Genomic DNA, 27890 nt, shown 5'->3' with positions numbered 1-27890 from the left:
GTTTCTTTACATTTATAGATCCATAAAGAGCACTGATTACAATATGTTGGAGCCTAATTTGATTTGACCCATAGGCCAGTGGGCAACCCACTAACCAGGGTTGCATTTTGAGTGAGAATGACGTCATCAAATTAAGATAAACTGAGGTAAAATAATAATAATAATAATAATAATAATAATAATAATAATAATAATAATAATAATTATCTAAGTAAGGTCTTTATGCTGCTTAATGGTCGGCTTCTGTTCCCAAATAAACGTTATGTCTGAATATTCTGAGGGAGGCAATTAAATAATCTAAAACCAGGCTTAAATGTCTTGTTTGCATTTTGATTTGCAATTATAAATTATTCAACCAAGACTGATTTACCTATGACTATTAAGCTGTTTCACAGCGAGGGCTGCGTGACAGTTTGGTCGGAGCATCCCCTACCTTTCGTGCACTCTGGAACCCATGTTGTGTTGCAAGTTGGTGCGCCTCGTCCTGCGCGTCCCCTCGCAACTGAACCAAAAGATGGTCTGTAAAGACTCCTTCTGCAGCCTCCGTCGCAAACAGAAGCGCGTTCAGCAGCACTATAAATCCCACGGCTGTCCCATGACGGGGAGATCCGCGCATCGTGCCTGGCTTGTGTCCGTCCTCTTGTCTGCACTGCCCGTCGGAGTGAAATCTGCGTGCGGGATGCTCCTCGTTAGAGATGGGAGGAGAAGGAAAAGGAGGAGGGTGTGAGGGGGTAGGATCAACGCATCTCTTCGTCGTCAGCTGATGAGACCACTGGAAGTTGTGTTTTTACCAAGATGCAGCTGCTCTTGTTGCGTGCTTCGAGTGGGGCGGTTGGATGCTTGCTGACCCAAGCTTGCATCCTCAGCTTTCTATCTCTCCTCCTCTTCCTCCTCCTCCTCCTCCTCATTTCAGCTGGGAATCATTTACCTTCTTTGCTCTGGTAGCCTCGTGTGTGTGACGTTGTACCAATTGGCTCTGTGCACTGCTGTTTGCGCTCCCGGATGAGCTCGGGGACACTTTTCAGCACCTTGGAGAATTCCTGAGTTGATAAGAATTTAATTTATTAGGAGCTTTACAAGCAGCATGGTCTCATCCAAGAGAGAAATGCGTCCACATGATAGTCCATTGAAGTGTAGTATTTCTTTTGGTGACCTTTTCCAAAGCATGTCACCATATTTGTATGGCCCTATAATAAGATTTGTATGACACTATTACACAATATCGTCTTCTTTCCAGCTGCAGTGCTGTCACCACATATACATCTGCTATGACCTTCTCTAACAGAAAAGAGAGGACAGTCCTCCTGGACTGTAATTGGCTATTCAGATGTGATGGCGGCAATAAGGGACCGCTCTTCCAAGGAATTCTCATTAAAATGATGAAGCTCTACTGCCCCATTCATCCTTCCCTGAGGTCAAAGTGTGAGGTAGTGTAATAGTAATGTGCATATGTGAGAAAATACACAGCAAGAGGGAAAAAGTTCCTAAGAAAAGGAGCATTAGTAGCCTTCTTAGTGCATCAGTTGGCAGTTGTTACTGCTAAAACCCTTTCAGCTCAGAAGGGCTTGACAGTGGTCAGCTAATGAGACAGCTTGATGGCCTGGCTAAAGATGCTTATTGAGTTCCCTTCATGTAATAGCCCCTTGACAGGTTCCCCAATTATCTCAGCATGCATTTTGTGAGCGATAAAATGAGCGTGTTTAATTTACTTATTTGTGTTACTCACCTTTTGATTTATCAGTTGCTCAAACTTTATTCTGTCTATATTCTGTTCATTGCTCTATGTTTTATATTTAAACATATATATATATATATATATATATATATATATATATATATATATATATATATATATATATATATATATATGCATAATGTACATTTTGGATTAACTGTCTTTTAGACCTCACAAATATTTTTCTGCTGTGTCTGTAAGCCCTTGTGTAAGTGCTTCTAAATCTATTGCCATGATGTTGTTGTGTGTAATGTTCACTAATATTGTCTGAAATGTGAAGCAACAAGGGAGCACATTAGCATGTGGATTCGTTTTCTCAAATGCCTTGGAAAAGTAATGAGGGTTCATTTTCTATAAGTGGATGCACTTCACTAATCCCTATGTCCAAGCTCCCATCAGACACTCCAGTCACTCTGTAGCTGTACAAGATTATTTATTTAGCTCAGGCAAAGCAGTGCATTTGTCATCTTAATCAGTATACCATTCCTCATTGCACAGCCTATGGGATAAATAAATATTCATGTTTATTCTTGTTTTAAACTATATTTTCCATATATGCATGAAGAAACCGGAAATGAAAGTTCAAAGCCTCCATGAACAAACAGGGTTTTTTGGAAAAATGCAACACATTACTGTAAAAAAAAAAAGCAGATTTTGGTGCCTTTAAAAAGTCTCCCAGTGTGTGAAGTAATGTTATAAATCAAAGTTGCTCTATCTATTGTTTCTACAGATAAAAGTGTCAGTTATACATTATAATCTCATGCAGAACATTGTCATAGCAAAGCATGAAATAGTCTTACATTTTGATCATCTCTTTATTTTATTTGAAGAATCCTTTACAGGCGCAGGGCTGGCAAAAACATCTGGGAACATCAGTGAATTATGTCACATATAGGTCTTTCAGTGGTTAAAAAAAAAAAAAAAAAAAAGAATTGTAGATTTTTCGTAGATGTTTTTTTTTTTTTAAATTTGTCAAAAAGTCGTGTTGTGGTTAGCTGCCATAAACATAGTTGATCCACAAACAACAAGGGATTGTTCTTCAAATTGCCAAAAAGACAGAAAAAGCCCAGAAAGTTATCATAACTAGCTAGCAGCTATCAAATGTGTTAACAATGATGACCTTGAAGTCATATGAAATATTCAAAAATTTGTTTAGATCATTTTGTGACTGGTTGATAAAACATTTAATATTATAATACTGATTAAAACTTGTGGTTTTTTTGCATAAAAGCCAAAAATACCATGAAATGGCTGGTTACAGTATCAATAAATATCGGCTTTTGGTGGTTTTTGTGAACTTTTCAGTGTTTCTTGTTCACAGCTCCTTCCCAATATGCAATGTGTGCAAATAGACATGCGGGAATTTGCTCAGTCCTTGTGCCTCTGGCTTCTCCTCAATTATTTTTCTAGCCTTGACTGAAGAAATTGAAATACCAGTATAATATCATGAATAATCAAAATTTGTTGTAGGAAACTTAAAACAATGAAAACAAGTTGCACACTTTAACATGGACACTGCTGATGCAGGTTCGTTTTGACCAGAAGGCTCATGTTAATGTGAACATTGAGTTGTGATGCAGATTTGTGCCTGCCCATGCTGGGAGCTAGATATAATTTTGTCATTAGAGCTTCTAACTAAAATACTAATGTCCACAATTATTGGCAAATAGAAGTGAAAATGATTTGACTGATGTCCACGCTCTCTGAATGGTTAGTACTTTTTTTTACTGTTTGGCTTTTTTAATTCACAGCTTTCCATGAATAACTATCCTGCTTTTTTATAATGTGCTCTCTTTACATCACGTCATGATAAAACCATGAATCATATCATGTTGAACGATTACGCAGATTTTGACAAATCTAGGATCCATATAAAGATCCAGCAGTCCTGCTCCTGAAAAAATACTATGCATTACTTTAATATTTGAAGGGATAAAGAAATTATTCGGAAGATTCAGAGTTAAGCAAAACAAACGAACTCTTCTTTTTATTTTTTATATAACTGATTACAAAGGTTTATTTACAGTGAACGGCCTATGGGCTGAAACTGATCAATATCCTGACATGCAGCACAGAAACATCAGGGAATACCTTCTGGAAAACCATTTAGAATTTTTTTATGCACCTGGAGCTCTCATAAAATACCAACAGGTGACTGGATAAAGCTCCAATCCATTACCGTCTAAGTAAACTTAATCAGTCAGGTCAATGAAGTTCTGTAAGCAGTCTAAAGCAGATGCTGACTGTTTCAAGCTGCTATCTAGCAGATGTATTTTTCCCAAGTTTTATTTTTGACTTGGAAAGTCATCTTCCCAGCTCCTCCCTCAAAATAGGAAATGGCTGTCTACTCCACACAGGTATTCAAGTATTCAGTGATTTTCTCTCACATGAATTACGGTTTAGCAAGCTGGTCACAAGTCAGTTCCTCCACACTCAAACCAGTCTAATCTTTCTAAAGAGATATTTAAAATCTTTGACAAAAAGACAAAATAACTTCACCATTCTATAAATTTTAAAGAAATATTGTCTGGTGGGAAAACACAACTGAGTTTGCAAATATGTGTAACGTTATAAATATAAATATTTATAACATTATACATTGCTTAACTACCCTTCCTCTGGGACCTTCTGCTGTTGTTCATCCTCTTATTCATTGTCAGAGGCTCTGGCTTGGATTGGTGGACTCAGCTGATGGTGCAGTAAAAAAATACTGGCCAATATAGCTCCAGGAGTAATATAGATTAAAAAAAAAAAAAAAAAATCTCATAGCTTCAGGGGCTGGGGAAAAATGAAAGAAATCTTTCTTGCCATCATGTCTTCTCCTCCTCCTCTGGTTCGCTTAGTGTGGTGGAATTATGCGTATAGTGTAGTTTTAATATGTTACTCATTTATTAAGTTTCTTTTAAGTAGTACAAGATATATACTTTGCATAGTTAGAGTAGTTCAGTAAGCTTGCTTTAGTAGATTCATGCATAAAACTAAGTGTTCTGTTCAAGGCCTGTTTCAGCTTTGACTGTTGTTATCTCCAAGCTAGCAGTTGTTTTGACTAGTGCTGCCAGGCAAAGGTTGTTTGTGTATGCTTAAAGAACACTGTAGCACTCTGAGCGGGGGCAGAGCTCTCGAGACCTCTCGCCCGCAACATCTGTACATGGCCAATAAATTGAACAGAAAACTGTTGATTTATAGATTTATTTCTCATCGGATAAATTCCACGACACTTAGCCCCATCACCGGCCCAGACTACATTTCCCAGGATTCTCCTGCCCCTACTACTGAGATCACTTGTGTTCCCCTCATTATCCTTATGTGCTGCGCCTCTGTTTTACTGTATTAATTCCTGCCTTTGGTCTGATTTACTGTGTAGTCCTGTCATTTCCTTACCAGGCTTTCACTCTGTATCTGTGTATGTAGTGTTCCTTGGTGCTCTGTTGAGATAAATTAAAAACTTTTTTAATACATCATTCCTGCATTTGTATCCACCATCACCATGCTCAATCTGACACTTGCATTTGCTCTGGTTAGAAAAACAAGTGATTAAATATTAGGAACTTTCACCACATGCATTGTAGAGGTGTAACTTGTCGAAAAAAAAATTCATGTCACACTGGAATTTAAACTTGGCTACAAAAACACAACAAATGGGATGAAGACATGAAAAACGCTGGATTTTTGTCTTGTTCCATCTTATGATCACTTATTCCTGATCAGTCTTTCTTCTCTGTTCTTTTCCTCACTCAGAATCTTTCTCAGAGTTTCTAAACCATCTTTCTCAGTCTGTCATGGTTTTTGCCTGTGGTTTTCCCAGCTGTCTCTAAAGGCATTCCTACTCAACAATGATTTGCTGATGCTTGTGAGCAATAATCCCAGAACTGCTGGTTGCCATATTGTTAGCATTTCTCAGTGTGTTTCCAGCCCTGTTAAACCTGTGACCTCTGCTCACTAGTGTCCAACCCCTTTTTCCTCCTCTCAGTTTCCAGTATGTGCCTGCCCCAGTATTTTCCCTGATTTCCCATCCTTGTGCCACTTCCTGGTTTTTTTTTTTTTGGATCTCAGATCATTCTAGGAATTGGATATTGGAGTCTGGACTTACCGTGTTCATCTCTGGTGAGATAAGGATTATTGAATCTCCTGGGCTCCCTTTACTCTTATTGGTATCAAGTACCCTGTACCACTGTTTACTCTCCTTGTTGCCATCAGCTGCACTCTTTATGTAAAAATCTACAAGGAAGGATCTCTTTCACTCCACTGACGAGCCAGCTCCCTGCTTCCTGGGGCACCAGTCTAAGGTTTCTGATTTATTATTGGGTTTCACCATCTGAGCCATTACAAAGTCTCATTATAACCAAGTTGGAGTTTTTTTGTGTTGGTTGGAGCTGGGTAGGGGTGTGGTTTACATCCAGCAGCCAATTGAACCAGAGACAGTTTGGAGCTTTGACTCCTAATCAGGGTATCAGAGATCTGTCTCGTGTCAGAAGTATGCTGATTACTTTTGTGAGCGTGTGTAAGTTATGCATTGTTAAATTGTTCAAAATGAACTAAAGTGTTTTTGTTATTAAAAATGATGTACAAAAACAGTGATCAATTCAAACAGCATTAATAAAAGCACAACAAAGTGATTACTTAGTGATTACTTAGAAGCGGCACTCCTAAGGAAAATTAAAAAGAAGGAATGCTTCAGATAAACTAATCAACAAAACTGATTAAACATTGTATAAATCTTGATGATTTCAAGTGTCTGTCTCCCTAAGTATGCCTCGGTATCTCAGAAGACAAGCATGCTGTATGAATATTATTTGCTAAAACAAACAAATGTGTATATATAACGGTAGGCCATAGCTAGATAAGATACTTCTTTTTTTCATATATCTTAGAAAAAGACAAACCCGTCATTCGGAAGAATGAGCTGTAAATTGAAAATATAAATAAATTTGTAATCTCATCTTTACTGATCATATAAATGCATGAGTATAATCAAAGAAAAGTGTAGTTTTCCAGAAAGTCCAGAAGCTCACATTTATGAGAGTAAAACAACTTTTGCAGAGATTTTAAATAGATCTAATAATGTAGTTAAATAAGGTTTGTTAGATCAGTCAGGGATCAATAAAAGAGTGGCCTGTGGGATGTCACTCTCTTCCTGTATGAGAAGACGCATCATTCGGTTAAGTTTTAGAGGTGAAGTCTGCAACAGTTTCCCTCTTTGTTCCTGTTGGAATGCAAAACCTTGACCATATGGTAGTGCTAAATTTACATGGGCATTAATTATTTCCAGAGAATAAAATGTTAAATCCAGTATTTCAGCTGTTTGATTTATTTGAACACGTCAAAATGGACAGCTGAGCTTAAAAAGCTGCCTTGTAAAATTCAATCATAGCATACTCTTTTAAAACAATTCTTCCTTTAATAAGTCATTCCATTTTAATGAATTTGCCTCATTTTACCCTCATTAACTGGAAAAATGTCCCAGTAAATTACCAAATCTCAAAGCTTTACTTTATGATAATCCCATTAAACTATATTACGAGGGCTGTATCTTCAGACCACTTTCATGTAATGTGGCCTAGTTTAAGAACTCATCCACTCACTATTTTTTAGATATTAAACACTGAGCAAAATTACCCATTTGAAGTATTTAACAAGTATTGTTGCTGTCATTTTTTTTAATGTGCAGTTCATCCAAATATCCAAGGAGCATTTACCTGCTCCAACACACCTGACTTAAATTAATGCATTATTGTGCATAACTTTTTAAACCCATTGGATACATTTAATGTGACTCAGGTGTGCAGGAGAATGGAATCACAGAAAATCGATCAACACCCCTGAAATATTGTCCCAACATAAAATAACTAAATCAAAACATACGGCCAATGTTGCAACAGAGAACATCGTTTTAAAAAATGTAAAGATTCTTAATTTGAACAGAAATTGTTCGCGTTGTTTTCATTAAAACATGTGCTCAGTTGTAAAATATAATTAAACTGCACAACTGAATTTCAAATTTAACCTTGTTAATGTTTTTGTGCTGTTTCTTTATCTGAAACTGAAGGTGAGGTAATGTGTTGCCTGAACAGATTATTTGTTTATGGTCTTGCTCTAAATAAATGAAATAATTGTTTATTTCAAGCTCTGAGACCTTTGGAAATCAGTAATACACTGTATGATTAGACAAGCTCTGTTACGGATTAACAGTCCAGAGACACAGTTGTTCAAACTGAGTTGTTTAGACACATGAACACGAATCTGCAACAGAGTTGAAGGAGGAGCTGATCATGGATCTTTAATTTTTCATTCTTGCCTCAGGGCAGGAGTGGATGCAAGCTGCTTGTCAGTTTTTTCAGGGCAAGTACAAAATATCAGAAAAGCAGCAACAAGCTGATGCCCTGCTGATAATCGAAAGTGGTCACACAAGCACACTCAACACAAAATAATTACAACGTATTTAGAGCTTTTACCACCCATCTTTTTACACAACAGTACAGAAAAGCATATTGATCATCCTTCCAGTCTTCAATGTTGTATTTTATTGTTAAAATCAAATAAACGTTTAACCAATCAAACCCACTTTACTGTGTATTTTATGTGCAGAGTTCATAAATAGTTGATGGTTAAAGAGATATGCCACTAATTTGGACTCATTAAAATGCTGAGCCAACACTCACGTGCAAACATTTTACACAGAGCAGCAGAATGTACCTGTTGGGCAAATTTTAAGTAAAGATTTGCAAATGCTACATGAGATTGCAAACACAAAACAGTGTTTTTGTGTCACAGAAAATGACAAAGATTAAAAAAAAAAGACTAATGCTTAATGCCTTTATTTTCCCTCCCTGTTCTTAAGCCATATTTCATAGCAGTTCTCAACTCTACTGCTCTGTCAGTGCCAGCTGTTGTGTGACAGGATGTCTCCGAGTAGGGGATTGTGGTTATAACAGTACATCCACATTGATTGCAGAGTGCAGATAGTGTCAGGAACTTCACATCTGATGGTTTCATTCTCTTTTTCTTTTTTTTTTTTTGCTCTGCCCCTTTGTTTGTCTCTGTCTGTGCTGCTCTCACTACAGCTTAGAAAGCTATTCCCTGCCTCTGCTTCTGAGAGATAAGATTGTAGCCTTCATAGTTGTGTTGATATCAACATCCACAGATAACACCAGCCTTCATAACAGCAGAAAGCTGGCATGTGATGATATATTATTACCTTTGTGTCTCCTGCTTTACAACAACCATTTTTGCTTCAGTTGTGGCTTTTGTGTACACCTGAGAAGACATAAAATTACCAGGTACAACCACTTGTGCTGTTTATGGAAACCAGGTTGTAACTTTCTATGAGTTTCCACTTTTAAAAAACAAGGGAAAATTATTATAATAGCACCCATAGTAGCTAAATCAGATGTAATCTTCTTAATATTCTTCTGTTTCATATGTGGGTTTATTTGCACAATTAAGCATTGTTGATATATTTACTTATTATTTTGGCTTATAGTTCATGTAATTTTATTGTTTTGTGACATTGTTTGTGACGTAAGCTTTTGAAAAGTAAAAATAATTTCATGAAATAGTAACATGTCTCCTTTTCAATTTTTGATATACAGTGTATTTTCTGTATATTGTTAATAAGATATGTTTCTAAGACTTGCAAATAATTCCATTCATGATTTATTTACACAATATTCAGCAAGCTAAAACTTTGAGTTCTTGGAAAAGTATATAAAGCCATGTGTACAAAAGCACAGCACCTTCCTCTGTGTTTTTGCCTTAAGTATTACCAGAAACTGATGTATTGCATTCCAAAAGCACTCTCCCTCCTTCTCATACTAAAATCGTGGCTCATCTGTGGGATTTTTTTCAAAACATTATTCAACCTTTTCTGGGATTTGTCTTTGTGTACTTATGTTCTCTTTGATACCATTACGTTCAATGAGCAGCATAGTAGGAGACTGAAGTCGCCACACCACATAACTCCATGTCAACCTAAAGTTCAACTGTTAATGTTGCTGGCAATTGCACAGGAACAAAGCCCAGCTATAAAGACATGTTCTGTTTGGTAAAATGTAAATAAATATTTTCACCCAAATTTCCTCTAAGATTAATAACATATTTAATAATGAAGATTTTGCCTTTATTCATTATGTCTGGGGAAAAAAAACTTCTGCATTTTACTCATTTCCAGATTTTCTTGAGAGCAGTGAACTTCCATGTTTCAACACCTGGAGAGCAGTTGAAAGGTTAAGAGCCTTCCTCAGGGGTCCAGAATGGTTCGTCTCTATTTGTGCAGCAGAGATTTGAATGTGGGTTTTCCAAAACCAAGATCACATCTGTAACCACTAAGCTACCCCCCAACCCCTTAAGTTGATTGTAAACCTAGCCAAAATGGTTGCATACATTAAAGTAAATCTGTTTTGGATCCTCACAGTGGCCTAAAACACACTGTGGGGGCGGATTCAATTGCAGTTTTTATGCAAGTATTCTCGGCCAAAACTGTGCTGTGTAGATATCTATTACTTCCACGAGGGCAGCTTGAGAAGCAGACAACAGATAGCAGAGGGACAACAGGAGGTGATGTTGGGTTTAATGTGCTGTGAGGTGTGGCAGAAAGCATGACCAGCTCAGGTGGAAACACTGCCTTGCTTATCATGGACCATAAGTCAGCACAGAGGAAGATTAAATTGAACTCATCACTCTGTGTCTTTCTCACTCATCCTCATCTTTCATATCACTCTGTCCTTTCTTCCTCATTTTCTCTGGTTGCCTCTGTCTTTCCACAGCAAATCATATTTAACATTTTCTCTCCCTTCATTGCCTAATAATCTAATGTTTCCTTTTAAGTGTTGTTTACATTTTCCCTGATGTTTTCTCTTGTGTACTGCTATCTAAAAAAAAAAAAAAAAACTCAGCTAATGGGCCCTTATGGCCTTAAACTGCTGTTATAACTTGGTCCAAAGATGAAAACAATATTCTGCAATCATTCTGGTATACATTAGGTTTTAATACGTCCATTTTCTTTTTAATGAATGATGGCAAACATAAGAAGTCCCATTATAATGATTATAATGTTTGTTCAGTGATAAAACTATGTAGCTTTAATGCATTTACTACTCCAAAATGTTACCCGGGTAACTAGTGCAGGAGCCTGCACAGCACTGTTTTCTTAGTTTAACTTGTAGCATCCATTGCTGTCTGTTGATGCAGCATTTATGTTGTTCTCCAACACATTCAGACATTCTGTCTAATAAAAGAATAAGTTCATAGATTTTGTAACCTCATCCATCATTCATTTAATGTTTCAGAGCTCCAACTGAGAATCTGTCTTGATGTCAGAACTGCTGTGTTGTCCTCTTGTGTTGTAAATTCATGCTTTAAAATCATCTAAATTAAATTGGTTGATTCCGTTATTATGGTTGATGATTTTCATCAGATTTGTTTTCACCACTAGAGAAGCTCAAGATTTGTGTAGGGTACTTGAATTGAGGTCTCAATTCAGTCATCTCACTAAATGATTTATGAGTTTGAGTTGATCTCTACATTCATATTTTGATAGTGCTGGATAAGCACAACCTTTCTTGAATGCTGTTTCTTCAGCTCTTTTGTTCTATCGAACAGTTGGAAAGATGAAGCACAATTCATTTTTCTTCTGAGAAATCAGGGGAAAAAACGATACATTTAATTTCCTCATATTCCTAATGCTCATATCCTTTCATAAATCCCCAGATACAAACAAGTCAGTGGATGTCTACAAAGATTTAGAACCAATATGAGAAAAAATAATGTGCTATATTAACAGAGAAAGGTTGTTAAGAAAAAAAAAAAAAGAAAGGAAGAGAAAAACCTGCCACGGCTTGTAGCCATGCAGTGCTCACAGCTTTCCTGGGGAAACAGCGGTGGAGGTGTGAGAGCTGCCACCTGCTTTGATATTCAGAGCTTATTTCAGATAAAAATTTTGTTTAATTGGAAAAGAAAAACAACATCGTGAGCTCAGATTATGCATAATCACAATAATTACTTCCCTGCTGTGTGTTATTTACTTTGATGTGAGTATTCAGCATTTCCTAATAAATGCATCACCTTGGAGCGAATCAAAGGACATGGAAATTAGCCTTGGAGATGAATCCTATTTGTGAGCGAGAGAGGATGGTAAGATATTCAGCCTGATTTGATTAAATGGCTAACTCACTCTGACTTTGAAGAAAATAGCACTTCTCACATTTGGCCAGAAAATCTCCTAACGGTGTGTTCAGACAAAACGCGTTCGAGCGTCAAGAGCGGCAGGTTTCCATGTAAAGAAGACGCGGCAAGGGGGCGGTGAGTATGGCAAGCGCGTCGCGTTTTGAGCGTCGACGTTCGGCGCGGAACGCGCGTCAAAAGCCAGAGATGGAAAATCTAAACTTTGGCCGCTTGACGCGGGGCGTCAACCAATCAAAACGATCAGCTCGCAGCTCCTGGAGGATTTCTGTGGTGAACCCAGACATGGGGCTGAGACGCCCTACGACAGTGTTTATGCATGTGATTCACTTGTGGCTCGTGAAGCAGCCACTGGTTTTCTGAAACTGCTTTCTATACAAGTCATAATGACCCTCAACAGTGCAGTTCTCTCCACAAACAAGAGCTGCAGGCTGCTTGCAGAAACTTTACTGTCGTAACGGCCGTAACTGACCCTGTCGGAGTTGCCAGTTTTGGCTGATTTCAGCTGCACCGAACTCCACCAAAGAGCTGCTCCGTCGTTAGCTCCGTATATATACTGAAAAAGAAACACCCACATTCTGGAGGCATTATTGTATTTTCACCATATACGGTTGCATAAGAATGCCATTTCTCCGTGCAATATTTAGGATAGCCATTCTTAGCTAAAAAGCTGAATGTTACTGTTTTGGCAACGTAGCAGGATACGTAGCATGGCAAGGCTTTGTTTGGGGGGTGGGGGCGGTGGGTCTCTGCTGAGTGCGGCTCTTGTTGCATAACAGTGACTACTGACTACAACAACGTTATCTAGCTTTATTTATTAAATGAAACCATGTCATCGCTCTACTGCACCGCCATCATTCAAACTGACCGGAAGGAAAGCTCAGGCTTTCCCCCTCTCTTTTCCGCCGCGTTTGCCGCACGCTCCAGACAAGCGGCAGGAGCGTTTTGGGCGTTGGACACAAAAGTGGCATTTTAGTGACCAGCGTCGAGCATTTAGTGTTTGGAGCGTTTTTGAAGCTCAAAACGCATTTGGTCTGAACACACCGTAAGTATGTTGTAGAACTGTAGTGTTTTCTTGTCCATATACAGTGGCCATCAAAACTACATTTTACACACTTTTTTTTGTTTATCCATGTTGTTTGCTAATAGCTGGGCTATAAGTCACTTGCAAAGTATATCTGAAGAAGTTGGGAGCAATATTTGGGGTATTTATGTAATAACGTGCCATCATCCTTTAAAAGTGGAACTATTATGTGCATTTCAGGCTAATTTATTTTTATTTCTGAGATCAGAAGGGCTGGGATTGATAGTTATTGTCACAAATCGCTTTATTTACTTCAGACCGACCCTCTCCGTAGGCTGTCAGATCAACCTGTGGGCAAAACAAGTGGATTGAGACTGTTCCGCATTAAGCCCCGCCTCCCGCCACCGCGCTACATCGGGAGCGTGCACCGCAACTGCTTTCGCCGTCATTGTAACATCTCATAAACAGAAGGATTAGGCTAATATGAACTCAATAAAAAAAAATAAAAAAATACAATGTCAACACATAGCATACAGCCCTACATGTTGGAACCTGAATCAGACCCTGAAAACGAAGTGGAAAACAGTAACCCACAGCAACGAATGCAGCAGGATGTATCTGGTAAACTCACCAGCCACCGTTAGAAATAACTTTATCCGACGTTTTCCACCCGCCTGATGTATTTGTACATGCCCTTGTTAACCAGTAGAAGGTAACCAATCACCGAACCTTATCCCCCAGGACGTCACAAGGATTTTGAAGTAGAAAAACTCTAAAACGACGCGTTTTTCGTTGCCATGGAACCCGAACGGAGAGTGTGCTGGAACTCAAACTCAAACTCAAACATGCGTTTAGGTGATAAAAAAAAAAACAGTGCCGTTCACATGTCTGATGAGGATTCAACACTGTAACACTGTAGAAAGCTCAGAAAACTTGAAATACCATAATAGCACCCCTTTAAGGACTTCAATGTTGCTGTGAAAACAGCTTATTTGACAGCATGTGAGTGCCATTGCTGAGATTTTACAGAAAAGTATAGACTGGCTGCAACGATGGAGGCAGGCTGCAATAATTATCCCTGCCGCTGCTTTGACAGCTTGGAAACTGTTTTGTGCTTCAGTTTTTGGTGAAAGAGTAAACAACATTGGAGTTGTATTTCATTGGAACCCATTTGCTGGCAGCCGCTGCTCTTTGTTGCGTAAATGGTAGATTTGTGAAAAGTACACAGTAATCAGTGACATTAGAGGGTGTTTGAGAGTTTTTGGCAACTTTTGTGTGTAAACAATTGTTTTCACTGAGACAAGCAATCGTGCCCAGTGTGCATTCATAAACATACTTGATGCCATGACTGCAGTTTAATTGTGATTACTGGAGTATCATGCTGGGTGCCTCTAACATGCCAGAACTAAACACCTAAAACAAATTTGTTGTTAATCATTGACTGGACATTTTGCAAAATATTTCTTCAAACCTTAATTTTACAAATCAACCCTCCTGCATCAGACATAGTTGTCTGGTAATCACAGTACTGCCAACTTTTCTATTTTCTTTTAAATGGTCATTTAGTCATCAAGGAAGTTGGTCATTTCCATTCTGAAGTGTGAGCAATTATTTGCTCCAGTCAGGTGTGATATTTGACTATAAATATTTAAACAGTGTACATGCCTATGTAGAATCTGAAGGCACATCAGGAAACAACTTGAAGTCACTTTCAGCTCCTTTTTTTCCACTATTTGCTCTTAGTCTGTGCATTCAAATGCTAAATTAAAGCTGGTCAGATAATCAGACTAGTTTGCATGTATCCAAGCAAACAATTCAGATTCTGATTTAATCAAAAGTCTAAATGATATGCAAAGACATTGCATCTAAGCTAATTTAAGCAGAGCTAAGGGTGCCTAAATAAAAATGCAAAATGTTGGGGACTTTAATAAGTTGGCAGTCTGTTCCAGGTGCATTGTGCCTATGGCCCCATTACAGCTGTGGCTACAGTCCCAATGTAACCCTGAATACAATAATGCAGGAATGGAACATGAATAAAGACTTAATATTGGGAATGCAATGTAAAATGCTCCATATCAGCCCATCAACTTATTTTTCAAAAAGACAAATTTCTAATGTCCCTGTGACTACAGGAAAGGGACAGGTCCAGTGACCTTGGCAGGATGTAACAACAAAGAGGCTGTATCACGCAAACAACATACGCAGCAGTCTCTGTGCGTGTGTGGGCACTGATGCTCTTTCCATTTTAAAAGGACATTAGGGCTAATGATAATGGTATCTCAGAGATTTCAAAGCTTCTTTTCACGGTGGACCTATGGACCTTCATAGTCCATTAAGAAAGCAAACAATGGATATTTTTCATAGGCTACTTGGGTCACAAGGTAAACATGGCAATGCGAAAAGAAATTATAATTCATTGTTCTTTTGGCATTTGATGTTAAAAGCTTTAGTATTAACCTGCTCTCAAACTAACAGCTAACAGTGAATGACTAAAACATGAGGAGAGTAAAAAAGTTAAGAATTAATATTAACATCCCCATTTATTAGACATCATTTAAACCTTGACAAAGGTTATATTAACTGCACAGAAACACTGTGTAAAGGGAACCCATTGTATGTGTGCATGAGCACTATGTAAATGGGCCTTTTTCTGTGTACTAAGAATGGGCGTTGTGATTTTGCTCTCGGTGTGTAAACACAGCATCCGTAAGCTATAGCAGTGACTCATGGAAACACGGAGATCTGCACCTCTTCTTATTAACACAGATGTGAGACTCAAAATTGCTTGATCCAGCCTGGGATTAGTGAAGGCCACAGTTTCATTGTTGCCCATCCAAGAGATAATCCTGCTGTTCTGTCTACTGACTGAGAAGTCAGCACGGTTCATAACCAGTTCAGTCCAGTGCTGATTTATTTATTCTGTGGTCTCATGCATTTAACCCAGTAAAGATAATTTATTTGAGTATATTTCAATTCTTTTCACTTCATAACATTACTGACCAGAGCAAGTATACTGTTCACATTGGTAAAAGCTCCTAACCTCCAATATAACCAGTCAGCTGTGCAGTGTACTGCTTTCCTCAACACCTTAACAAATCCATCATGCAGGCTGTGAGCAGTGTGTGCAATTAACCCTGCACTGGCTGTTTAGGGAGGGTCAATAAAAGTACGAGCCAAAATGCATTTAGAGTCTGAATGAGCATCTCATTGGTCATTCTATCTCTGCGATTTGTAAGGCTACCTCAAGTAATCAATACAAGGACCATTAGGCTTAACAAACCTGGATTGTTCTTAACTAGAGAGCTTTCTGGGACAGGCTTCTTACCCGTAAAACCCTGCAGGCAGGTGGTTTGTAGTTAGATACTAAGTTGTTACAGACATTTCAAACAAAGTGACACAGATCATCCCTCAAATAATACCTCTTATTTATGCTCATGCATGTGCTCAGGTCCAACTGTCAGTTTCACATTTAGAAAATAGAACAACTCAAGACCCCTTTGGCCATAATGAGAATTTTTACTAAAGCTGTTTTTTTTCTTGGTTTCATCACTGTCAGTCACATCACTCTCTGGCAACAACCTTTTGGCAGCTGCAAGACTGAGATATGAGACTTGAAAGAAACCTAATAGATGAAGCACAGCTGTACGCAGCATGCCAAAGCGGTGTATCAAGATTTGACATTCAAAATGAAAAGTACGAATTGGGTAGAAATCCAAAAATAGTTCTTGGGTAATCATAAATTACTAAGATGTTTTGAGCTGCACAGCTATAAAAAAAAAAAAAAACGTGTGTTTGTAAATCTGATATTATTTGATCACTATTTAAAAATATACAATATATTGCATACAATAGTTATTCCTTACAATGTCGACAACCAAGTTAGCCTTTGAGAGCCAGTCCTCCCACTTTTTATCCTTTACAAAGCTTATTTCCTTTAAAATCTAATTTCCCATTTTATATATATATATATATATATATATATATATATATATATATATATATGTGTGTGTGTGTGTTTGTGTGTGTTAAAATCCATAAACGAGTTGTTATCCTCACATGTGCCTGTGAGCAGAATCACTGCAATACCTGATTTTATGTCACCACTTAATTGCCTTACTTAGCCTTGCTGCTTTTGTAATGGGTAATTGGTTGTCATGACAAACACCCAGTCTATTCATAGCATGCAGACTTGAGCAAAAAAAAAAAAAAAAAAAAGACTTTGCACAAACATTTGAATACAGGATGTAGGAGATTTCTAATGGAAGCGTTCCCTGACTGATTGCTAGCAATAACGAAAATGATGGCTTAACTTTTTTTCTTTCACGCTCAAAGAGTCAGGATGATGCAGGAGCATTCCTTAGGACAAAAGAAAGCAATTATCAGTCCCATAATGTAGTCTGAATATTGAAAAAAACACCTCTAAAGTCTGATGAATCAGTTGTGTACCCATGTATGGTTATCCTGCAGGTGTATCCTAACCTTCTCATGAAGTCCTGTAATAACAAGTAAACCCCTCCATTCAGTGGACTTTGTCCTCTCCTGCATCATTTTTTCTGTTCCATGCAACAGTAATTTAAATAAAAAGGTCTGCTTTTAAATATTAATCAGTCTCTATGTTTGCATAAAATCAAATTTATCTTCATTAACTTCTTTCTCAAATGCAGAAGCTCAGAAGCACAAAGGCCCCTCTGTCAAAACAATTTTCATGGAGGCCGGCCGACTGAGTCAGACTCACCATTGCAACTGTTTAAAAAGCTCACAAAGATACAAGTCGCATGTGTGGGCTGCACCATAAATGTCATAATCTGGCCCTGGTTTCTGATTTGTTTCTCCATCTTCCCCTGACACCTTACAATGTGTGAGCAGGCTCCCTCTTCTGGGTAGAATAGACGTTTCCAGCTTCACCCATTTTCCAGGTTGGTCTGGCTAGCTCGTTTTTTTTGGCAATTCCTGGTCCAGAAAGTAAAAGTCCTGTCCAGCAGTTGTTTCGACCAGTCACCAAACAAGCTGAATTTAATGAGCAGAGTTTATTCGCCAGGTAAACGAGCCTGTTAGTGAAAACATCTGTTCTAAATGTTTAGGTAGATCCAAAAACATGGCAGGAGTTTTACTTTCTGGACCAGGAATTGCCACTGCTGTTTTTGACTGTATAAAAGGTAGAGTTTCAACTTTGCTGAATGCCAGATTTACAGTTAATTTGGGTGCCCCTGTCTTGTTTTGAGACTCTCCCTGCAGCATACCTGCCTCATCATACTTGCTTTCTTCTGGATCTTGTTTTTATTCCTGGAAGTGCTCTCCTCATTACCATGAGCCTGCTTACCCGCCACAGATCGCCTTCTCTGTGTACCTTGATACATCTACAGTCTTATCTCCCTCTCTTTAAAGGACTCCCCCACTTCAAACAACACTTTTTACTTCTGCATATTATCCTAGCTCATCCTCAATGTTCCCTCTGTGCCCACCGCACTAATCTGTTAAATTAAAGCTTTTTGAATTTGAATTCCGGAGTAGTCTGGTTCACTTCTGAGTCCATTACTATTTCTTGGCCTTTTGGTCCTTGACAATAAACTCTACATAGCTCTAAAGAAGAAGAAGCAAAAATTAGCCATAAAATCATTATGTCTTTTGGCAGTGGCTTAAAAATAAGAACCTGGAAAGAATTCTACAAAAACATAGGGAAATACTGGAAATAAATAGCCTGTCATTTTGCTTGTTATGTTTACACATTTTAAGCATTTGTGTCATTGTACATCACTGAATGGCACACATATTTATGAGGGTGGATGTAAAAGCCCAGAGCATTGTGTTATTTCAAGAATATGCCATATTATGACATGCAGAAATGCCCCTTAAAAAAAGGAGTGAACGTGTCACCTGATCTGGCTTTCATATGTTATTTCATCAGATTTGGCAGGAGATCAGTTCAATATTCACTCAGGCCTGTGCAATAAAGCACGTTGACAGTCTTTGTGCCTGATACAGCAAAAAAGCTACAATATATTTAGAAATAAAATGTGGGTCAGTGGAATGGTAATGTAAACATGTTGTAATATGATCATTTATAACAAAAAAGTCTGACTAACAAAATAAATCTCTGATTATTCAATGGTGATTGGATGATTCTTTTCCATCTTTTGGTACCATGGAGACACTCATTAATTATTTGTTTACAGTATTTTGGGTCTCATTTGGTATCATTCATCTTGTCAATGATATGTCAAAAATAATATCAGAAATAAGAACAACTTTGTGCTAATTGTGAGGTATCTGTGTAGCAAAATGAATTTGCTTTCTTCCTACTTTCATCTTAATGACTTCCTAAAGAATAGCCACACAGACACTGAACAGACGCTGTTACATGTTTATGTGAAGTATTGATTGGATTATGGCAGTGAGTCTAGGACCCCTGTTAAGACAAATGCACACGAACCTCTCCCTCAATCTTTGTGGTTACCGTAGTGACAGGCAAAACAAAGGGGGAAAGAGTGGAAGGAAATTGCTTTTCACAGATGGAAAAGGTGAAAACGGGGTTCTGGTTGCGAAAAGGTTTATTCAGGTGTGACATAAAAGCGAGTGCTGAGATGAGGGATAAAGTTATCTTTACCCAGACTGTGAGGATGTTTTTCTGATCTTGATGCCAGTAATAAATACATGGATCAATAATTTATGGAAACATTAATACAGTTTATTGGAAGATGTACATTAACTGACCTTAATCATAAAAGATTACCTCAGCCAAGCAGCTCATTTCCAACCATATAATGATTACCCATCCCATGTTATAGTCCTACAAACATTCTATATGTATGCACTATTAGATTTATTAATAGTAGGTCCACAGTGTCTTGGCTACATTGTGGTGTTTGTTGTATGTTTATATATTTTATTTGTTCTCTTGCAGTGATGAAAATCCCAAAGAACTCCTTTTACATGTTCTGGATCATACTATCTAGAATTTTGCTGGGATCCAAATCTAACTTTTAGTATCTTGTAAAACCTGTTGGGAACATTTCCTGTATTTTTAATCAGACATTCTGATTTATTGTGGAGCTATATGCATATCCATCCATCTTCTGCCGCTTATCCAGGGTCGGGTCGCGGGGGCAGCAACCTAAGCAGGGAAGCCCAGACTTCCCTCTCCCCAGCCACGTTTGCCAACTCTGCGGGGGGAGATCCCGAGGCGTTCCCAGGCCAGCCGAGAGATGTAATCCCTCCAGCGTGTCCTGGGTCTTCCCCGGGGTTTCCTCCCAGAGGGACGTGCCTGGAACACCTCACCAGGGAGGCGTCCAGGAGGCATCCTGACCAGATGCCCGAGCCACCTCAACTGGTTCCTCTCGATGCGGAGGAGCAGCGGCTCTAGTCTGAGCTATTTGCATATATACTGAAAATTACCCTATCATAACAAGAAATTTCTTCAACAAATTTCATGGATAAGGACGGTGATCCAGATCACTCCCAAAATTTAATGGATTTTAAGTTAGACAAAGACCCCTTCTCAAAAAATATTAAATAAAATAAAAAACACATTCTCCAGTTTTTTTCCCATAAAGTTGCTAAAAACTGTACATGCAAATAAACAAAAGATAAAACCATAAAACAGACAAAACAGCACCTCTGTCACCACCTTGATGGAGATATTTTATTTACTAGTACAATGTATTTTTTTCAAGTAATGTCCAAATGCACATGCTCCCAGTTCTTTTCCTTTTCTTCTTTTAAATATTTAAAAAGAAAAATAGGGAAAACATCATTTGATTTAGTACTAAACTTTGTGGAGGCAGGAACTCGGTCAAAATAAAATAAGCAACTGCTGTTGTGTAGTAGTGTAACAAAAGCCTAGTGGGGCGGGGGATTATGCTGGCTCGTGCAATTACATGAGTCAGAGAGAGAACAGCGATGTAAGATAAATACTGCCACAAAGATTTTGTTGTGGTTGCCCTTTTTCTCTCTCTGCACATTACTTCAATTGTCAGCTAACCTTAAAAATGTGGTAGCAATACACGTAGCACCAGCCAGTTGATCGGCATTCCTTACAAGCACAAATTTAAATTGACAAATACATTTTGAAGTCTGGGGATAGAAATGAGATGAAAAGGACAGCTCTAATCCTCAGGCATAAACAGATACTGATTCATCCCGACTGATTGATCGATCGATTCTTAGAAGCAGGGATCTGACATTATCTGACAAAAAAAATCGAGACAACAAACTTCACTTTTCACCTTGAAGACACAACTGATTAAATCAGATTTAGCCTCCAGTATACACAAAGAAAATAGTGTTCCATCACATGAGAATAGCTGTTCTGCCATTGTCCTGAGCAAATACTGTTTTTTTTTTTCCTCATGGGAACAAAGCCACTTGTTTGTTCATGGAAAGAAATGAGCTGCTTCAAATCAAAAACATTCACCCTGAGTCATCCAGTGTCTGGGGAGCAATACTTAATGTTTGCTCTTCAAATGTTCCTCACAGTATTTATTTTTTCAGACCCACTACAGTTGTGTTCATCCTAATAGTGTGTAATTTCTTTGAAAGCCAGATCATGTTGAGATCTTCTTTCAGCACAGTGTTTATATGTGTTTTTGTCTGTTTTTCTATGACTCTTATTATTTATAAAAGTTTCTTGAATTACTACCTATCACCCAAAGGTAAAGAACAAGTTTTGGGTTATGTAAAGTGAAAGACTTATCTTTTCCAATTCTAAAATGTCACACTCAGATGTTAACTTGACCTGCAACTGTGGCTTTCTCAACTCCACAGGGCGCTGCTCTGCTGGCCAGTGGTGTGGGTGTTAGCGTGACACTGGCTGGGGGAAAAAAAGAAAGAAAAAAAAAATCTTCCTTTGCCTTCATGTGGTGCCTGCTCCTTCAAGCTCACATGCAGGATCTTCACGTGGACTCCCAAGCTTAAACATACTTCAGTTTCCTCTGACACAGTATCCCTCCCTATCACTATGGTAACACCCTAAATCTGCAGCTGTCTGATGGAAGATTAACTCAATGGGATTTTTGTATTTTCACTGCAAAGAGCTGCACATACACTCAGCTTTAAGTGGCAATCATTTGAAAGGATGCTGAGCATTCTGCGTCTTTGGGACAGTTGATGTTAACAACCCCTGAATTTAGCAATCAGTTCCTCTGAGAATACTGTAATTATGATCCCACATTCTTTCAGTATGAACACAGGATTAGACAGAATTTATTTTCATAACAGCCTTTCCTTTTCTCCACTAAAAATGTCCCCACTTTGTCAGTCTTTAGACATGCGTACGTTCCTGCTTAGTGACATTTTCTGATAGAACATTTGATGCAGGTTAGTATTGATTTTGGCTGCGGGAAAGACTGGTAAAGATCGATAGTATGTGTGACAGCCCGGTTTCCTAAACTTGTAAGCATATCTTGCAAGGAATGCCTCTGGTCAGACGGATGTACGCTAATGAAAATGACCTCCTTGCATTGGCCTAAAAAAGATCAATGTATTCATCCGTCTTAGGAATTTCCCTAACGTGGAAGATAAATTGAATGCAAACTCTAAAGAATATGGCTTTCTACTTCTATGATTTTGTCAAAAATGAGAAAGACTTCATGGGGATGTTATATTCACCACCATACCTTGATTGGTGCTATGACGCAGACAGACAAGATACAGATGGCTCAAAACCAATCAAATAGGAGATTTGAATAATCTTTCTGAAAGAGCCTTAACAGAGAAAATATGTCAGGCCATATTTAATCGTGATAGTTCTTTGGGAGCTGTGTGTGGGAAGCTGGGTGGATGCGTGTGAGACAGACAGCCCAACATGTCATATACTTAGGAAAATGATCATTTCCTGTCATCAATCATTTCAACTATTCTGGAGTTTGTTTGTTTTTTTAAAAAAAAATCATAAACTAAATTTAGCAAAACCAACACAATCAAACAATAAATACTTATTGTGTGCATTGTATTATCATAACTGAATGTTAAAAACAGTAATGGCAAAACTAATAAATGAAGATTGGCATCAATTGGCAACAACTTTATGACACTCATTGGTGATTTTGATTCTCATCTCTTTAGGTATGACCTTAATCAATCAATAAATAAATCAACTGACTGGTGTCTCAAAGTAGCCTCATAACTAATTTGGGAAACAGCTTTTTCTTTGTGATTTTTTTTTTTTGTATATTGTTGTTTAATGATTGTTTTAGAAATTACTGTCAAAAAACTCCAGTGGGTGAAAGAAAGAAGGGATAGAAATGTGTGAACGACGTGGACTTGTACCTTTGATACATCCTTTATGTGTTTTAAAAGACCAAACAGGCACAAAACAGCAAAAAGGAGCAAAGTTATTAGTCAGTTTATTAATCAGTAATTCATTAGATCCACTGAATTTTGCAAAGCTGCACCATGCATTACCTTTGTGTTGCGATGACATTTATGCTATTTTTCAGGGCTGGGTAACAGGCTAAGCAGGCATAGTGGATAACGAATGGATTTCATGTAAGTTACATCTTTCTGTCATGTTTTATGCACTTTTTCCCTTGCCCCCGGCCACATTTTGACTTTATAACCTTTCCTTGTCACATGAATCTCTCACACACTTGTCCTGCAGGGACACCTGTTTTTTTGTCAAATCCATACTTCGTCAGCTTGTTCCAATTCACAATGCCACATCTTGCTCTGCTTATTCATTGTCAGTTTCCTAATTTTTTCTGTTTGCATTTATGTTTCACCTCATTCGAGTACCTGACACTGGCCATCTGAATCATAACCTGTACTACCTGTTCACCTATCTGTGAGCTTGTGACTGTACTTCATTACCATAACTCATCTTGCCTGAATGTCTGTCTGGATTTGCTCTGTGGGCGCATTGACACTTTTGAGCAATTATTTCTCTTCGACTGCACTTCTCTTGAGAGAAATAAAGTGTGTGTGTGCATGTGTGTCTGTGTGAGTGAGAGAGAGAAAGAGAGAGAGAGAGAGAGATTAAGAAAGAAAAAGACAGAAAGAGAGAACAAAGAAACTTAATTTTTTGCTGTTTCAGGATAATCCATTGCATAATGCATGTAAGAATTATGGGTATCAATAAATGTTTCTCATAAAAGCATCAAGAAACCTTGACAATTTAGTATTGAGAGCACTGAAAATCTGATCTTGTACATAGAAAAAAAAAGAGTATTCAAATGTAAATTGAAAAAAAATTCCCAGACTAAAAAGTCAAAGCAACAATTTAGAAAAATAATTCTTTGTTTTGTATCGACATGGAAAAGAATTTATTGAAGTGGTACATTTTGAGCGGTATGCAAGGCTGACTGGAACAAAAGCAGCAGCAGTATCAGTCATGAAGGGCTGAGAGAGGTAAAAATTGCAGCTGAAATAACACAACAGAATAGAATGGTGCATAATCTGATACATGTTCTTGTGAGAGCAACCTAACGTCCTTCATAATAGCCAGCATTACTAAAGTGAAGACTTAGGATGCATAAATCAGTGATGTCCTAATCACAGTAGAAATCCATGTCCTGAAAAAGAGGAAAAATATCATCACCTTTAAATCAAATCAAATCAAATCTTATTTATAGAGCACTTTATCATGCATTAATGCAACTCAAAGTGCTTTACATTAAAAATATGATGAACAAGCCCTCCACCCCCTTCTTTTCCCATCCTTTCCTATCAATTCTACATGACTATAAATGTATCATTGTAACATATGCATAGACATAGTTATATATAGACACATATGGACATATACATGCCTGCACAAATGCAACAGACACAAAAACACACACACACACACACACACACACACACTCATATACGCCTATGTACATAAAACAATGTCTCAGAGACTTGTCCTAACCCCCACCAAACACACTGGAAAAACTAATACACTGGGGAGTTGATATAAAAACTAAAACAAAAACACAAAAAAAAAATACTCCATACAATAAAGTCAGATAAATTTATATAATTAGATAGTGTTGGGTTGAAAAGAAAAGGAAGCCAACATACTGTAAATATATGTATGTATACACACACTCACAGTTGTTTGCATCTGTGTTGTCTTGTCTGTAAATCTGATCTTCTCCTTCACCACAGTTGCAGGAAAATATCCGATTCTGCCCATCTGGTCCACATAACGCTCACTGTACACCTGCCAGTGGAAAAAGTATGGCTTCTTTAACAAAGAGACATGCATACTTAACATGAAATCATTCAATATTTGCTCTTTTCAGATCTGCTAAAACCTAATACCTAACCAAAGTAATTCACACACACAGTTCTCCACACATAGATGTTCACCAACACAGCTGTTCTTTAAAAGAGCAGTGTGGACACCTGCTCTTTTGGTCTTACTGACCAAAGAAGCAGCAATGCATTTTACCCTGATCACAGCACTAAAAAACTTGTTTGTCCATTTCCCTCTCACTTTTTTTATTTTACTCCACCATACTTTTTTAAATTACTGTTTTCAAAAGTGAATTGGTGTCTTGCTTGAAATGAAACAATGCACATACACTTCCAGACCAGAAGACTCCAGTGCCCTCTTCTGGTATGAGCTTAGAATACACATAAACAGTCTGACCCATCTTGATGTTGATGAATCTGCAGTCAGGAGCAATGAAATCATCCAAGGCTGTGGCTAGGGAAATGACATCTAATAAAACAAAGCAAAAAAAAAAAAAAAGGGTCATGTAAGCATGTAGCCTAATATTTTAGAACTGCACCCATTTATGTATTAATTGATTTATTTAAACGCAGAACTGTTTTGCACATGCACAACACTTTGATCACTTACATGAACATTCTGCATCTCCACAGATCTTTCTGTCTGCTAGTTTATCCATTACCACAGCCCTCGCAGTCTGGTGCAGTAATCCCACACAGAGCAGAATCGCCAGTGGATAACTCATACTGACCAAAAGAGAATCAGAATTAATGGATCAAGCATTATTAACATTATACATCAGCACAATTTGATTAAAAGTTTGGCCTTAAAGTGTAAATCAAGAGACTAAATCACATGAAAGACAAAATACACAACATTAAAAAATGAATGCGCAACCTGAGATGATGGAGCTGAACTGGGGGAGAACTGTGTGTATGTGGAGCTTTGAGGGAACATAAAGCTACAAACTCCCAAAAGTTTTCCCTCAGCCAGGAATGAATGGGCTGAGCCCCTACATCAGAGCTCTCCTGACCAATCAGTGTTAAGTTTCAGAAATGCCAGACTCTGAAAGTTTTCATTTCCCACAGGGGAGTTGGTTTACTTTTCTCACATCTCATTCTCTTTGCGGGAAGAAACAGTTACAGTCAGTGTAGATTCTGCAAAGCAGCAAATGTAAGTTTGAAGCTTGGAGAATGTTAGCTTGTGTATGTATGAAAATGCCCTTCCAACACAACTGAAAAATGAAACCAGGTGATAAATGTGAATATTAAAATAACAGAAAGTGTGATAATAGTGGGGAATAAACCACACACATGACATAACCAACCCCTCATCAACTTTTATATGCAAATGCAACAAGAGGATGTGTCTGCAGAATTGGACATATAGGTATAATATATTCTAGAGAAACATACTTAAATTCTTTCAAAACTTTAAGCAGGGGGATGCAAAGGTGTTTTTTTAATATAATTCATGATTGTGAAGAGGTATGTAAGTGGCTGATAATGATCTAGGTTTATGATGACATTATTCTGAAGGATAAGTTTAAAGCCCATCTTCAAAATGATAACTGTTTGGGCGTGCTATGTGGTCAGTAACCTGTTTTTGCAAGCAACACAGCTTGTAAATGTTCTCTGCTGGCAGGTTATTTTTCATTTTTGTAGCCAGAAAAGTTTCCTAAAGTTGTATCTATTTATCCCAGATACAGCTTGTCTAATAACACACTGGAAGGACACACCAATACCAGTCTTAATTGTAGCAAAGGGAGAGTCGCTTCATCAGATCCGATGGACCACCATCAGAGATCCATGGGAAAAAAGTGCAGTCCTGATTGCAGCAAAGATACTGTGTATAGCCTTCTTTTTCCATGTTTATATTCATATTTATATTCTTTAACTCCATTTTTCTAACTTAAGAAAAATCACTATTAGTTGAACTACTGCTACAATTACTGCTATTGCTACTACTCCTACCACGACTACTACTACTACTACTACTACTGCTACTACTACTACTACTATTATCAATAAGAATTACATTATTATTAGTAGTAGTAGTAGTAATAATATTAATAATATTAATAATAATAATAATAATAATAACAATAATAATAATAATAATAATAATACACTTCACGGTTTAAACTCTAGCTGAACTTCTTTTGTTTTTTTTAGACTAAAAGAAATATTCATGTTTAATTCCTCCTCGATTAACTCATTTATAGAGAATATAATTTTATATAAATAACATAATTCCAGAAATTAGGAGTTACTATCAATGGTCTATGTAAACAAATACGCAGCTGCTTTTTAGTCTGATGCAAAGCGATGCACTTGTGTATCATTACCACACGAACCGTAGTAGTTAGCTGGGCGGAGTTTAAACCTTCATGCATTCAGTCCAAGTCAAAAGCAAAGGGAACCGCTTGCTAGCTTTCTGTGGTCACATAAATCAGGCGCACCACGAGCTGACGCAAGTACACTGTAAACTCAAAAGCACAGTCCCGGACGCGGACGGTGCTGTTATTGTTCGGTTTGAAGAGTTTGGGGGAGGTCGACGCGTTGTTTTTTTTTTTTTGTGGGGGATGTACGCCACCATTAGCAGGATAATTTAATACTAATATCAGCACATGCATGCCTGTACTGGGGTATATTTCGATATAATAGCAGAGCATTTGGCAGGTAGTGGTAAGCTAACTATTTAGGTCCCAAAGAAGCCGATGGATGCGCGGGTATCGGAGTTTTTTAGCTCAGGAAATGGCTCTGGATCTCAAGGTGTTGCGTCTAACAACAAGCCGGGAA

The 27890-nt window shown here is 37.8% G+C and overlaps 3 protein-coding genes across 3 annotated transcripts in view; 1 reads left to right on the top strand and 2 right to left on the bottom strand.

Moving 5' to 3' along the window:
• The window catches only part of pcsk2 (proprotein convertase subtilisin/kexin type 2), a gene marked incomplete at both ends in the record, with an annotated part of 32432 nt that extends 31816 nt beyond the window's left edge, over nucleotides 1-616 (bottom strand). Inside the window, one exon of the mRNA XM_079248901.1 lies at nucleotides 434-616. Coding sequence (XP_079105027.1) covers nucleotides 434-616 — 183 coding nt within the window. The remainder of the gene's footprint in view (nucleotides 1-433) is intronic.
• Nucleotides 617-24276: 23660 nt separating this feature from the next.
• Nucleotides 24277-25834, bottom strand: LOC306762060 (otoraplin-like; the record flags this gene model as incomplete). Its single annotated transcript, XM_079248434.1, has 4 exons — nucleotides 24277-24439; nucleotides 24964-25074; nucleotides 25439-25578; nucleotides 25720-25834. 4 exons carry the CDS (start codon nucleotides 25832-25834, stop codon nucleotides 24416-24418), a joined length of 390 nt encoding a protein of 129 aa, XP_079104560.1. The 3' UTR covers nucleotides 24277-24415.
• Nucleotides 25835-27622: 1788 nt separating this feature from the next.
• The window catches only part of gtpbp2a (GTP binding protein 2a), a 10236-nt gene continuing 9968 nt past the window's right edge, over nucleotides 27623-27890 (top strand). The window contains exon 1 of the mRNA XM_079249135.1: nucleotides 27623-27890. This exon is cut by the window's right edge and continues 110 nt beyond it. Coding sequence (XP_079105261.1) covers nucleotides 27809-27890 — 82 coding nt within the window. The 5' untranslated portion in view covers nucleotides 27623-27808.

Source organism: Telmatherina bonti, assembly GCF_933228915.1.
Source record: "Telmatherina bonti genome assembly, chromosome: 11".
In the NCBI taxonomy this organism is placed as follows: Eukaryota; Metazoa; Chordata; class Actinopteri; order Atheriniformes; family Telmatherinidae; genus Telmatherina; species Telmatherina bonti.
Note: the sequence above shows the minus strand (reverse complement) of the source record. Positions and strands in the feature narration are given on the sequence as shown.